A 12,929-nucleotide genomic window follows, 5' to 3' on the forward strand; every position below is an offset into this window, starting at 1 on the left:
GAACATGAAGATACTTCAGTGACAACACAGGGCAGGACTGAAGCAGCCCCAGAGGTGACGATGCCCCCAGCTCCCAGGGCAGGGGCATGGGCATGGGCAGGAGCAGCGCGAGCACCGACGTCCTCACACCTTGAGCACGGCAAACTTGAACAGAGCCATGATGGCAGCGCTGATGAGCCCCGAGATGGGCACGGTGACGAACCAGGCCATGAAGATGTTGCGGAAGAGGCGCCAGTCCACGGCCTTCTTGGAGCGCAACCAGCCCACCGAGACCACGGAGCCCACCTGCACGGGGACCACGCTCAGCACTGCCCCAGAGCCCGGTGTGGAGCTGCCCCCCTGAGCAGGGCCAGGGCACTGCGGCCCCCCCTGTTCCCACAGCTCCATGAAAGGGGTTTTGTCCTTAAATCGCCCCTCTGAGTGTCCCCGCACCCAGGGACTCCCCCCTCCAGGCTTGGGCAGCCGCTGCCCCCCCTGCATTGAGATGCAAATGGAAGAGCTGAAGGGCAGCCAGGGCCTCCTGCACAGCTCAGCCTGGTTAGTGCCAAGCTGGGGGGGGGGGGATGAGCTTGCCCCCAGCTGAAGCTGGCCCCTACCTACCTTGCAGTGGGTGGTGCTGATGGGGAGGCCAACGTTGGAGGCAATCACTACCGTCAGGGCAGACGCCAGCTCGATGCTGAAGCCACTGCAAAGGCACAAAGCGCATGAGAAGGAGGGCACCGGCTGCCCTTCACTGCCCAGCACCCAGCAAGCTCCTCACTTGGCTCTCCAGACCCCCCCCAAGGGGTGCAGAGGAGGCATTACTGTGCCATGCTCACCCCAACTCCACCATCCAAGCAGTGACACCCCCAAGAGAGAAGGGAGAGGGCTTCAGGAGCGGGATGCAGCTTCAGGCCTGCCTGAAGCCTCCCCTCTGCCCCACAGCAAGGCCTTACCTTGATGGTGTGATGGGTGTCAGGTCCTTCCCCATTGTCTGGATGACTCTCCTTCCCCAGACCCACAAGCCGATGCAAATCCCTGCACCCCCGTAGAGCAACAACCAGATGGGAGTTGCCACTGTGGTAGCCACATCGCCCGTCTGATAGACCAGGTACAGTGCGACCAGAGGCCCTATGGCATTGCTGGAAGGGAAAGGAGATCTGGTCTAGAGGACCAAAGGCTCGGGTCAAGGAGGGCACCATGAACCCGCTGACCCAACTGACCTGACATCATTGCCACCATGAGCGAAGGAGCCGAAGCAGGCTGTGAGGATCTGCAAGAACTGGAAGAGCAGGGACACCTCGGGCTTGTCCTGGTCCTGCCATTCCTCCAGGGAGCCGCTGCTGCCCTTGCGGTTGCCGATGCCCAGCTCCGCCTGGGCTGTGTTCAGGTCCACGTCAGCAGCCGGGTGGGCGTCAGCCACGGCGTTGCAGTAGCTGGTGTAGCTGTCCATGCGGACCCTCTTCTTGGTGTCCGCCACGGGCCACGTCAGCTTCTCCATGTCCTCGCTGTCCCTGGCGCGGAGCGAGTCCAGGGGCATGCCGCAGATGGCCATGGTGTAGGAGGTGTAGCTGTTGTTGCGCCGCAGCGGCTTGTCCCCCGAGTCCCCCATGCAGTCCCCCATCTTGGCCAAGTGCAGTTTGTGCAGCAGCTCCTTGTAGAGGCCCGAGTCCTTGTGCACAGTGTGGTACTGGTACTGCCCGCTGGAGCTCAGCTGGTGGCCCACAGCCTGGTTGAACTGGACCAGGTTCCCATTGGGCAGCCGCACAGCTCCTGGCAAGGGACACGGCCTGGGTTGAGCACCCTGGGGTGGGGGGAGACCGCCCAGCACCCCCATAGCACCCCCCAGCACTCACCACTGTCAATGCTGGTCTCCTTCAGGTCAAGGCTGGGGAGCTGCTCCTGCTCCGGGGCCTCCTCCAGGTCCCCCAGGTTGAAGGAGACCGTCCTGTCCTCCACCGGGGTGCGCTGGGGCGCAGCCGGCCCTGCATCAGCCACAGGGCTCTTAGCATCGCCCAGAGGCACCTTGGGCTCCTCCTGCTCCTCCTTGGGGCTGATGTTCTTCTCCATCAAGGGGCTCTCAGAAGGACTCGACTTGATTTCTCCTGTGAAGGGAGGCAGGTGCCATCAACCCCTTTACCACCACTGCACCCAAGGCCGGGAGCCAGCCCATGGCCCTCGCCATGCACATTTATGGTGGCTAAATAAAATATACAGCTTCGCCCCATCCTGAACTTTGGAAGCTGCTGGGCAGTCGCACCCTGGCCCGGGCACAGCCGCCAAACAGTCACAAGCCAACTCATCTCCTATTTATAGACCCCCACCACCCACACGGGGTGTGGTAAGCACCATTATGGGGCTTTTATGCCCGTTTTTCCTATGGCAGAGGCCATGTTTGTCCCATCCCCAGTTCCCGGCAGCCGTGGGATGCTCTGCAGTGGCTGTGACCCCTGGAGCCAATGGAAAGGTACCAAGGAGAACCTGGCCCTGCCAGCCCATCAGCTCCAGCCCGCCCGGGCTCCTCTCCAGCTCCCACTGGTGGGTGACAAACCCAAACAGGAGCTGGTCCCCACCTCCGGAGGGCAGCCTGGTTTCCTGTCCCACTGGAAAAGCCAAACTACAGCCCCAAGCCCTGGAAACTGAGGCTGTTCCTCCCCCTCTCCCGGAACAGCATGTTTTTCTCCAGGTGAAAACATGAGGCCAGCTCCTTCGTACAACAACAGAAATCACCCCCTGGTCACAAACATGACCTGCTCCCTGTAAGGGCCAGGCTGTGGCCTCCAGCCCCTCAGCCTGGCATCAAGCCCCTGCAGCAATGCTCTCCTTGCAGTGAAGCCAAAGCTCAAACAGCTGGAAGACTGTCAAGGGCTGCTGTAAAGCTGTTAGTCACACCCCAGTTACACCAGTCTGACAAGGACACTGGTTATCCCTCATCTCCAGCACCTCGCAGCCTGCATGCGACATTTATATGCAAGACCACACACAGGACTCCAGGATCGCTGCCGGCGCTGCCAGGAGGCAGAGCTGGGGCCTGACTGCTCTTTTGGATGCCTTTCAATTGATGGTTTTGCTCCAGGGAAAGGATTTCATCAGCTTACAGGGCTTTAAACTTGTGATCTGCATCTGCCAGGCCAAAGATTGATCAGCAGGTACAGGGAGGATTAAAGGTTACACTGGTTAGCAGGCAGTGTCTCCAGCCTTCTTCTCTCCTCTATTAAAGGGCAATCAAGCTGTTTGCTGTCTCCTGCCACCCTGCACAGTTCAAGGGGAGAAGCCAGCAGCCGGGTACCAGCACAACAGCTCCTGTGAGGGGTCTTGGGGAGCAGCAGGGCCCCGCTCCATGAGCGTACCCCAGTGACTCAGGGCTTGCAGAGCAGCTTAAGCGATAACCGAGGCTGAGGAGCCCCTGCTAATAACAGCCCTGCACTTAATGAGATCTCCTGCTGGGAACAGGAGTCCGAGCGTGCCCTTCCCCAAGGGATTGCAAAGAGAGAGGTGTTACTTACGTTCAATTTTCTTCTTCATTCTCGGACATACAAAGAACCAGACGACGAGAGCACAGACAACAGCACTCCCCGCCGAAATTAGGAGGATACCCCACAGAGGAACTTTGTCAAAGCCCAGCACTAGGAAATAAAACAACGGATCTTTGAAAACCTCCAGGCAAAAGCCTCCTCCACGTATGACTTTGCTCTTCCCAGCAAGGGGACTCCATCACCTGCAACATCCCTGAGCTAATTCACCTGCTAGGGAGCAATGCTGTTGGAACACCAGCACTAAACCCATACAGGAACACACACACACACACACACACCCCTATTACAATCTCCCCCACTCCACAGGCTCATCTATCACATGTGCAGACACTTTCCCCCCCCTCTCCTGCAGCCAAACACAGCTGGGGGCTGGTGTGAGCCCGGAGGCTCCTCACAGCCCTTGTCTCCTCCCTTGCTGCAATGTCAAAGCACCCATGTGGCTGCTGCAGCGCCTGCACCGCATCCCTGGCCGAGGGTGGGGGACACACAGGACACAGACAGGCAGGACCGGGGCTGTCCCCCCCAGAGCCCCAGGACACTGTCTGCTGTGGGGGGGGATGTCTCCCGCTGCCAGGAGCTCCAGCAGAGGCAGCCAAGGGGCTGGGTGACCCACTTAGAAGAGCTCTCACAAGCAGTGTGACTTTTAGCAGGGCTTTGGCACCGCACAGCCCACTGCAGCCCCTCGGTGAGTACCAGGCGCCTGTGACCGCTCAGCTCACTCACTGCTCCACCGCCAGCACATCACTGCTGTACCCACGCTCCTGGCTCTCTGCTTGCACCAGCCCCTGCACTGGAGCAGCCCTCCTGCAGCTGAGCCCAGGATCAACACGCACCCACCTCCCGGGTGCCAAGCGATAACGTGACCCCGGAGCAGCAGCGGTGCCCTCACAGCTCCCCAGTGGGAAGCCGAGGGAAGGGGATGCTGGCATCCCTGCCTTCCAGCCACTGTTTACAGACAGACCCGGCGCTCCCTGCCCTCACCCCACCTCCAGCGGCTCCTCCACAACAGGAAACAGGTTCAGAGCAACAACAGCTCGTGCCAAGACACCCCGGCGGCGACGGAGGTTACGGAGCCTCCAGCTCCACAAGCAAAGCCACCTTCCCCTGCCAAGCCCTCTCCTATCCCTGCCCACATCCTGTCTCCTACAAGACAACAGCCAAACAAGCGCTGCAATTTGGCTTTCCAAACTGCAGCACAAACTCGGCTTCTCGGTACAGGTGCCAGCTCCTCTCACCAGGGATAATGAGTTTGCTCATAGGACAGGAGGATGAGGAGGAGCAGCCCCCATCCCTACTCCTATAACCTTGCTACTGGCAGCCTGAGGGGTCTCTCCAGCAGCAGGCAGGTACCTGAGTTTTAGCCCAGCTAAAAGAAGGGAAGGGGAAGGGTTCCTGTTATCTGCCATGCCTGGGAAGTCTAAGGAGAAATGCCTGGAGGGGTTTAGAGCAGGCCTCTTTGGTTGGGCAACTATCTAGCCCAGACTCAGCGCACGCTAGCCTGCAGCCTTCCGAAACCGGCACAGGCCAGCCGCCTTGTAGGAGATTTCAGCCCTGTAAAGCAAAAAAGGGGTAAATCGTGCATTTAATGGAGGTTTTGTAACAGGTTCATAAATTCAGGTGCAAGCGTTCTGACGGGTACTTACAAGGGGCACCGGTATACATGATAGAGAAGAGGTTGATCCCCACAGTACAGGCGTAGAAGACGGGCAAAGCTCGCAAGCCGTTGGGAACAGGATCAGCCTGGAAAACACAGAGCACGGCTGCAGAAAGCTGGACCTCGAGGGGTGCCCAGCAGCCAAGCAGCCCCTTCCCCAAAAGGGAGCTGTTGCCTTGGGGCTCCTGCTCTCAACAGCTCCTCAGGAGTCACCCATGGAGCTGCCAAGGTCAGCGACGGGGTGACCCAGAGCATCCCGAGTCAAGGCTTTTACCTCAGTCCAGATGACTTGGACAAAATAAAAGCTCCCCATTACCCACAAAGCAGCTTATTTGGGCACATACCTGCACGGAAAGGCCCTCACCCGAGCAGCAGGAGCACTTAATCCCTGCTGCTGCCCAGCAATCAGAGCCTAGTGCTGGTACAAACACACTGAGCCCTTCTGAATGCCAAGCAGGAGGGAGCAACTGGACTATTCAGCTCCAGAATGAAGCGTGACGGGGCCAGCCCGGCTCGGAAAGGCCAGTTACACAAGGGGACTGTGACAGCAGCGATGCTGAATTGCTTTACAAGGGCTGCCAGGTAAGGACCAGCAGCGATAAGATCTTAACATTTCCAGGGTTAGAAATAGAGCCAAGACCTAAAACAATTTCAGTTAACCTCCAGCATGCAGAACAAAACACTGGAACTCCTCTGGATGGAGCTGCCTGGATGTCCCTGCTCTGTGCTGGCAGCATCCTGCACCCCAGGACCATCACCATCTCAAATATGAGCTCTAAAGCTGCCACCTTCATTCCAAGCACTTTTGGGTGCCCAATTCCTCTACCTGGGCTTTCAGACACCCCCAGCAGTAGGTGCTTGTTCCCACAACCTGCACCTCGCTTTACCTAGGGCACCAGGTGGGATGAACACCCAGTTCCCACAGTTCTGGCTTCCCAAAAGCTGCTGCTATTGCCTTTATCTGCAGCCTGACACAAGAGGAGGTGCAGCCCTGCACCAGGACTTAGGAGAAGCCTGAGGAGCAGCTCTGACCTTCCCAGCTCCGGGTTACTTCACTTGGAAACCACAGGAGATGCCTGGCCCAGATGTTTTAGAGGAGGTAAAGAGACAAATCCTCACCCCCCCCAGGCTCTGCTTTGAGGAACAGCTACAGATCTCATTCTCCCATCCCTCTGGCTCCTCTGAAGGGCTCACCCAAGCGCCAGCACAAGGGTGGATGGGTCTGGAGAAGTTCTGGGGCACAAAACCCAACTGGCAGAGGAGGGAGCATCTGTGAACCCCAAGGTGACGGAAAACGGATGCACAGCCCTTACCTTAAGGAGGATGAACCTCTGGACAAGGAAGAACAGGATAGCAGACATGATGCCGGAGAGGAGGGGGGAGATGAACCAGGACAACACTAGGAGAGAAGAGGCAGGATCAGCATCCCGCTGCCAGGATGGGAGCCAGGGGTGCATGTGGTGGCTATGAGCCGGACTCACCAATCTTTAGCAGCTCAGACCACTTGACACCTTCTTGCCCTTTGGCCACCAGCGAAAAGCCAATGGTTGCCCCAACAATGCAGTGGGTACCAGAGATGGGCAGCTTCAAGAATGAAGCCACAAGCTGCCACACAGCAGATCCTGGAGAAGAAAGAGAACCTGGTGAGACAGCATCCCTGGGACACCCCAGTGCCCCCCACCTCAACCCCATTCCTCACCAAACATGGCACTGATCGAACCCGCCATCAGCAGCTGCTGCTGCGTGGAGTTGTACATGTTGACATCGATCAGCCCCTTCCGGATGGTCTCGCTGACTTTAGCCCCCAGGAGCACAGAGCCCACAGTCTCAAAGATGCTGGCCAGGACACAGGCCTGCCGCAGGGTCACCACCCCCGAGCCCACCGCCGTGCCGAAGGAGTTGGCCACATCGTTGGCGCCCACGGAGAAGGCAAGGACGAAGGCGATGATGAAGCCCAAGATCAGCATCCAGAGGAAGTCCGCCATGGGCGCGGGGAGCACGGCGGGGGTCGGGTCCATGGCTCAGGCAGGGGGTTAATAAATTAGGTGGGAAGTCCAATAGGGGTTCAGCGGCCGCTATAGGGCGCGAGGGGGCTCTACCGTCCTACGGCCCCGCCGGTCGCAGGGGCCCGTGCAGCGCGCCATGGCCTGCGCCTCTCCTCATCCTGCGGGAGAGACCGGGATCAGCACTGGGGGGGGGGGGGGTAAAGCACCGGATAACGGCCCTTATCGCGCGCGCCACCGCCCGCCCCGCCCCAGCGCAGCCCAGAGCCCGCCCGCCCCGAGGCCGCCGCTCACCGGCAGGGCAGGGCCGGGCCGCGCCGCTCTCCTCTCCGCCGCTCACCGGTCCCGTCCGCCCGCCCGCGTGCGTGCCCCCGCTCCGCCCCCGACTGGCGCCGCTGCCGCCGCCGCCGCTTTAAGCGCCTCCCCCCGCCCCACGTGACCACGCCGAGCCCCCTCCCTCTGACGTTCCGCGCGTCCCGCGGCGCCCATTGGTCAACTCTCCGCAGGGGAGGAGCGACGCCGCGCCGCCATTGGGCAGCGCCGAGAGCAGGGCCCCGCCCCCGTCCCTGCCCGCCCCGCTGCGACCGCGCGCGGGCAGCGGCGGCCCGGAACGGAACGGAACGAACGGAACAGCGTTGAACGGCACCGTGTGGGGCGGGCCCAGCCCCCGGGCAGCGCCGGTGCGGCACCGGGTCGGGCAGTGCCAGGCCGCAGAGCACCGGGCCTCGCGCCAGGGGGGTCCCGTTCGGTTCGTGGGTACCCGCAGCCGCCCCCAGCGTGCGCGGCATGACCCGGGGCACACACGCACGCGCACCCGTGCACACGCCAGTGCCCGTTCCTGCCTCCGTGTGACCGTTGCCCGGCAGGAACCGCGGCTCGGCGGGCAGAGCCACACCGGGGCATCCGGCCGCCGCACGGGTCAGCGCTCGGGGCCGCCGGTGACGTGGACCCCAGGGGGAAGCGGTCGGGATGCCCCGGCCCCGCTGCCCCCGCGTCACCGGCCAGAGTCCGTCCTGTGTCCCTGCGGGCCCCGTGTCCCCGGCCATGTCCGGTGATGGGCGCAGGGGCCGCGGCGTGGGGCTGGGGGGAAGTCGAGGGGGAACCGTGCCCAGAGCCTGGAGTTCGAGGGGGTAGCCTCGTGTCCCGTCCCCTCCCCACATCCCGGTCACCACGGGGCGGCCCCATCTGCTCATGGCGGTGAGGCAGACTCCCCTCGGTGAAGCTGGAAGCCCCCGGGGCCCTCCCCTTGTACCCCCAAAGCTGGAGGGGACCCGGGTGTGCCTGCACCCCTGTGGAGCAGAGATGGCCATGGGCAGCTCTGAGTGCATGGGGTGCTGCTCTGAACACGTGGGGTGCAGCACTGAGCATGTGGGGAGCAGCATGACCTGCATGGGGTGCACAGGGTGAGGGTGATGCAGGCAGGGTGCTTCCTAAGCTACCTCCAGGTGACATGTGGGGCCCAGCAGCAGTTCAGCAGCGTTGGCTCTTGGAGGAGCTGGATCCAAGTCAGCTTTGACCGGTCCTGGTGACTGGGAGAGCTTCCCGAGGACTGGAGTGAAGCAGAACACCACTCCTATCTACAGGGAAGACAATAATGAAGACCTGGACATCATTTCCATGTGCATGAAGAACAAGAAGCTGATGGGAACCAGTCAGCATGGGCTGCCAAAGTGGAAATGGCACTTCACCAGTTCCGCAGTGAGGTGACTGGCTTGGTGGCCTAGCAGAGGGTGTTCTGTACCTGCCCCTCAGTACAACTGCCAGGCATAACATCCTCTCAGAGCAACCAGAGGAGCATGGTTAGCTGCGTCACAGTGAGCTGGACCGGAACCCAGCTGAGTGTCCCGGTTGGAGCATAGGGATCATGGCACAAAGTCCAGCCGGAGGCTGGTGGCTCGTGGTCTGCGCCGGGGTGGATGCAGGGACCAGTCCTGTTCAACGTCATCAAGAAGGACCTGGGCACGGGGTGGATGCACCCCAGCAGCGCTGCAGGTGATGGAGCGGGAGGAGCTGGAGCACCAATGGATGCTGGTGTCGTGCAGATGGACCTTGGCACCCTGGATGTGCAGAGCCCTGTGAGTGTCATACAGAGAGGGAATGGAGCAGAGGGGGGCAGACTCCTCTTGGTTGCTCTCACAGGCAGGACAAGAGGCAAGAGGTACACATTAAAACCACCTGAACAGAAAACACCTTCCACTGGAGCAGCTTGCTCCAAGCCCCTGTGTCCAACCTGGCCTTGAGCACTGCCAGGGATGGGGCAGCCACAGCTTCTCTGGGCACCCTGTGCCAGCGCCTCAGCACCCTCACAGGGAAGAGCTTCTGCCTCAGAGCTCAGCTCAGTCTCCCCTCGGGCAGGTTCAAGCCATTCCCCTTGGCCTGTCCCTACAGGCCCTTGTCCCAAGCCCCTTTCCAGGTTTCCTGGAGCCCCTTTAGGGTACTTTAAAGTCCTGGAGCCTTGGAGCAGAGCTGCCCAAATCCCATGGAAGTGCATGGCAGAAAGGGAACAGGGCTCGCAGAGCTGCTGAGCTGAGCTGCTCTGCACTGGTGCTCCCAGCCCCAGCTCTGGCTTTGACCGGGAGGTCCCTGAAGGTGTCCTGTGGCAAGGGGGAGAAGATGCCAGAAGCTTCCCCCATGTCCAACAGAGGCAATGCAGCCTCCCTGGCATGGACTCACCGCTGGTCAAGGCTGAGCCCATCGGTGACAGTGGTGGTGCCTCTGGGACAACGTATTTAAGAAGGGATAGAAACTGCTGGGAGGGAGGAGTGAGAATGTGTGAGAGAACAGGAGGTGCGCTGGGTGCTGGGGCAGCGATTCCCCTGCAGCCCATGGACATCCATCCCATCCATCAGGGATGAAGATGAGCTTGGGAAGAAGGGAGGAGTGCGGGGAAGGTATTTTAGATGGGTTCCTGTCTCTCATTATCCTGGTCCATCATTAATTGGCAATGAATTGAAATCAGTTCTCCCAAGCCAAGTCTGTTTTGCCAGTGATGGTACTTGCGGAGTGAACCACGAGCTTTCCCCCATACACCGCACCCGGCATCCAGCCAAGGTCACCCACCACCCTGCCTGCTCTGATCTCTTCACAGTACCCCAGTATGTTAGAGATTGGAAGGGACCTCAAAAGCTCATCCAGTCCAATCCCCCTGCCGGAGCAGGAACACCTGGATAAGGTTACACAGGAACGTGTCCAGGCGGGTTTTGAATGGCTCCAGAGAAGGAGACTCCACAGCCTCCCTGGGCAGCCTGTTCCAGTGTTCTGTCACCTCACTGAGAAGAAGTTTCTTCTCCAGTTTAAGTGGAACCTCTTGTGTTCCAGTTTGCACCCATTGCCCCTTGTCCTATCATTGTTTGCCACTGAGAAGAGCCTGGCTCCATCCTCGTGACACTCCCCCTTTATATATTTATATACACTAATAAGGTCACCCCTCAATCTCCTCCAAACTATAGAGACCCAGCTCCCTCAGTCTTTCCTCTTCCCCTTCTTGAGCACCCTCATCCACTCCCTTTCCGACTGCGAGCTTCTCGGTGTCAACCCAGGCAATGCCACTGCAGGGCCCAGGAGCCCTCTAGTGATGGTGCCGGTCACTGCCACAGCACCCAGTCCGCAGCCAAGCGAGAACCCGAGGCTCCATCCCTCACTGAAGCCAGTGGAAGATTTTGTCTCCTCTTTTCATGCTTTTTATGCTGCTGTGCTTGTAAGATGAACCCACAGCCTCCCGCAGCTGACTCACAAATCCATGTTCTCCCCACAGACAAAAGTTGTTGGCCGTGCCAATGTGAGGATGGTGCGAGCTCCTTGCGAACATGTGGGCTTGAGGAGCCAGAGCCCAGCTCCAGGGCAAGCACTGCAGGCAATGGCTGTGGAGTTCAATGGGGGGATCAATCCGTGTCCTCCCCATGGGTGGACACATCTGTGCTTCAGCTTCTCTTGTCGCATGGTTGCACAGGGAGGCAAGTGTGAGAGACAATGGCAGGGAAAGGAGGGAGTCATTTGCAGGACTGAAAGGAAGAGCCCACAGAAGTAAGCGAAGGAGCATGTCTGAAGGGCTCTATCAAGGCTCTGCATCCAGAGAGCTGGTTTTCTACACTTGACACCATGACTGCATCACTCTGTACCGTGTCTGCTCTCATCTGATGCTATATTCTCATTCAATGAACAGGAAGTCAAGCAAGAATGCCCAGGAGCTCCCTGGAAAGAGGCATGAGCAGCAGGTCTAAGGAGGTGATCCTTCTACTCTGCCCTTGTGACCCCTCTTGCAGCACTGCGTGCAGTTCTGGTGTCCCCAACATAAGGACATGGAGCTGCTGGAGCAAGTCCAGAGGAGGCCACGAGGATGCTCAGGGGCTGGAGCAGCTCCTGTATGGAGCCAGGCTGAGAACATTGGGGCTGGAGAAGAGAAGCTGCGTGGAGACCTCAGAGCAGCTTCCAGTGTCTGAAGGGGGCTACAAGGATGCTGGAGAGGGGCTCTGCATCAGGGACTGTAGGGATGGGACAAGGGGTGATGGGTTCAGACTGAAACAGGGGAGTTCAGGTTGGAGATAAGGCAGAAGCTCTTCCCTGTGAGGGTGCTGAGGCGCTGGCACAGGGTGCCCGGAGAAGTGGTAAATTCCCCATCCCTGGCAGTGCTCAAGGCAGCCGCGGGCAGGGCCCGAGCTGGGCTCCCTGTGGGAGATGATGGAACGGGCTCTGCCCATCACCGCTACGGCGGGCTCCGCGCCCCTGTGATGGCGCCAAAACCGCTCGCACCGAACCTTCCCGCGGGTACTCTGGCTCCGCCCCCGGTGGGGAAACCACGCCTCTTCCATGTAGAGGACACGCCCCCTGCGCGGGTGCCGCTGGGGGCTTGGCGCCGCCTAGCGGTTCAGATCAACACAGCCTCGGGAAGGGGGGGAGTTGCCATTGATGGGGGGGCAAATAGCGAGCGAGGGGCTGGGGGGGAGCTTGTGGGGGCTGTGGGGCTGTAGTGCGGTGGTGGTGATGTGCAGTGGTGGTGGTGATGTGCGGTGGTGGTGATGATGTGCAGTGGTGGTGGTGATGTGCGGTGGTGGTGGTGATGTGCAGTGGTGGTGATGTGCGGTGGTGGTGATGTGCAGTGGTGGTGATGTGCGGTGGTGGTGGTGATGTGCGGTGGTGGTGATGTGCGGTGGTGGTGATGTGCAGTGGTGGTGATGTGCAGTGGTGGTGGTGATGTGCAGTGGTGGTGATGTGCGGTGGTGGTGGTGATGTGCGGTGGTGGTGGTGATGTGCAGTGGTGGTGATGTGCAGTGGTGGTGATGTGCGGTGGTGGTGATGTGCAGTAGTGGTGGTGATGTGCAGTGGTGGTGGTGATGTGCTGTGCTGGTGTGTCCTTAAGCCATGGCAGGGACCGTAGCAGCTCCCCGGGCTCCTGCCCAGGGCCCTGCTGCCAACTTCTCCCCCATCACCTCTCTCTGCTTCTCCATACAGAGACGTTCCCTCTCAGATGCCAATGGCATCAGAGGTGCCCGGCGTGAGCTTTGCAGCTCCAGCCATGCCCATGGCCATGGGGACCCCCTGTGCCCTGGGGGCTCCTGCACATCCTGTACAAAACCCAAAGCTGATGCTTGGGGGTGGCAGAGTCTGCAGGCCTCTGCCAATGGGAGCTGCATTGCCCCGGGGTTGTGATGGCTTTGTTTGCACTGGGAATGCCTTGAACACTGCCAGGGATGGGGCAGCCACAGCTTCTCTGGGCACCCTGTGCCAGCGCCTCAGCACCCTCACAGGGAAGAGCTTCTG

General features: G+C 60.2%; 1 protein-coding gene across 1 annotated transcript; it reads right to left on the reverse strand.

The window, feature by feature from the left end:
- Positions 1 to 69: 69 nt before the first annotated feature.
- On the reverse strand, positions 70 to 7,394 carry SLC20A1 (solute carrier family 20 member 1). Its single transcript, XM_061351805.1, has 10 exons — positions 6,869 to 7,394; positions 6,651 to 6,791; positions 6,483 to 6,568; positions 5,159 to 5,255; positions 3,486 to 3,605; positions 1,836 to 2,084; positions 1,203 to 1,752; positions 936 to 1,121; positions 601 to 685; positions 70 to 285 (listed from the first exon to the last, which is right to left on the reverse strand). Exons 1-10 carry the CDS (start codon positions 7,185 to 7,187, stop codon positions 124 to 126), a joined length of 1,995 nt encoding a protein of 664 aa, XP_061207789.1. The 5' UTR covers positions 7,188 to 7,394; the 3' UTR covers positions 70 to 123.
- Positions 7,395 to 12,929: the final 5,535 nt, after the last annotated feature.

The sequence above is a fragment of the Neopsephotus bourkii genome, unplaced genomic scaffold, assembly GCF_033783945.1.
Source record: "Neopsephotus bourkii isolate Nb327-2 ecotype Australia unplaced genomic scaffold, CSIRO-AGI_Nbou_v1 NB_610, whole genome shotgun sequence".
NCBI lineage: Eukaryota > Metazoa > Chordata > Aves > Psittaciformes > Psittacidae > Neopsephotus > Neopsephotus bourkii.

Coding starts and splice junctions, on each gene's coding strand:
- SLC20A1 (XM_061351805.1), bottom strand. CDS start 7,187: ATGGACCCGACCCCCGCCGTGCTCCCCGCGCCCATGGCGGACTTCCTC. Junction 6,569..6,650: donor GTCTGAGCTGCTAAAGATTG/GTGAGTCCGGCT, acceptor CTTCTCTCCTAG/TGTTGTCCTGGTTCATCTCC. Junction 2,085..3,485: donor AATGAAGAAGAAAATTGAAC/GTAAGTAACACC, acceptor CTCCCTTCACAG/GAGAAATCAAGTCGAGTCCT.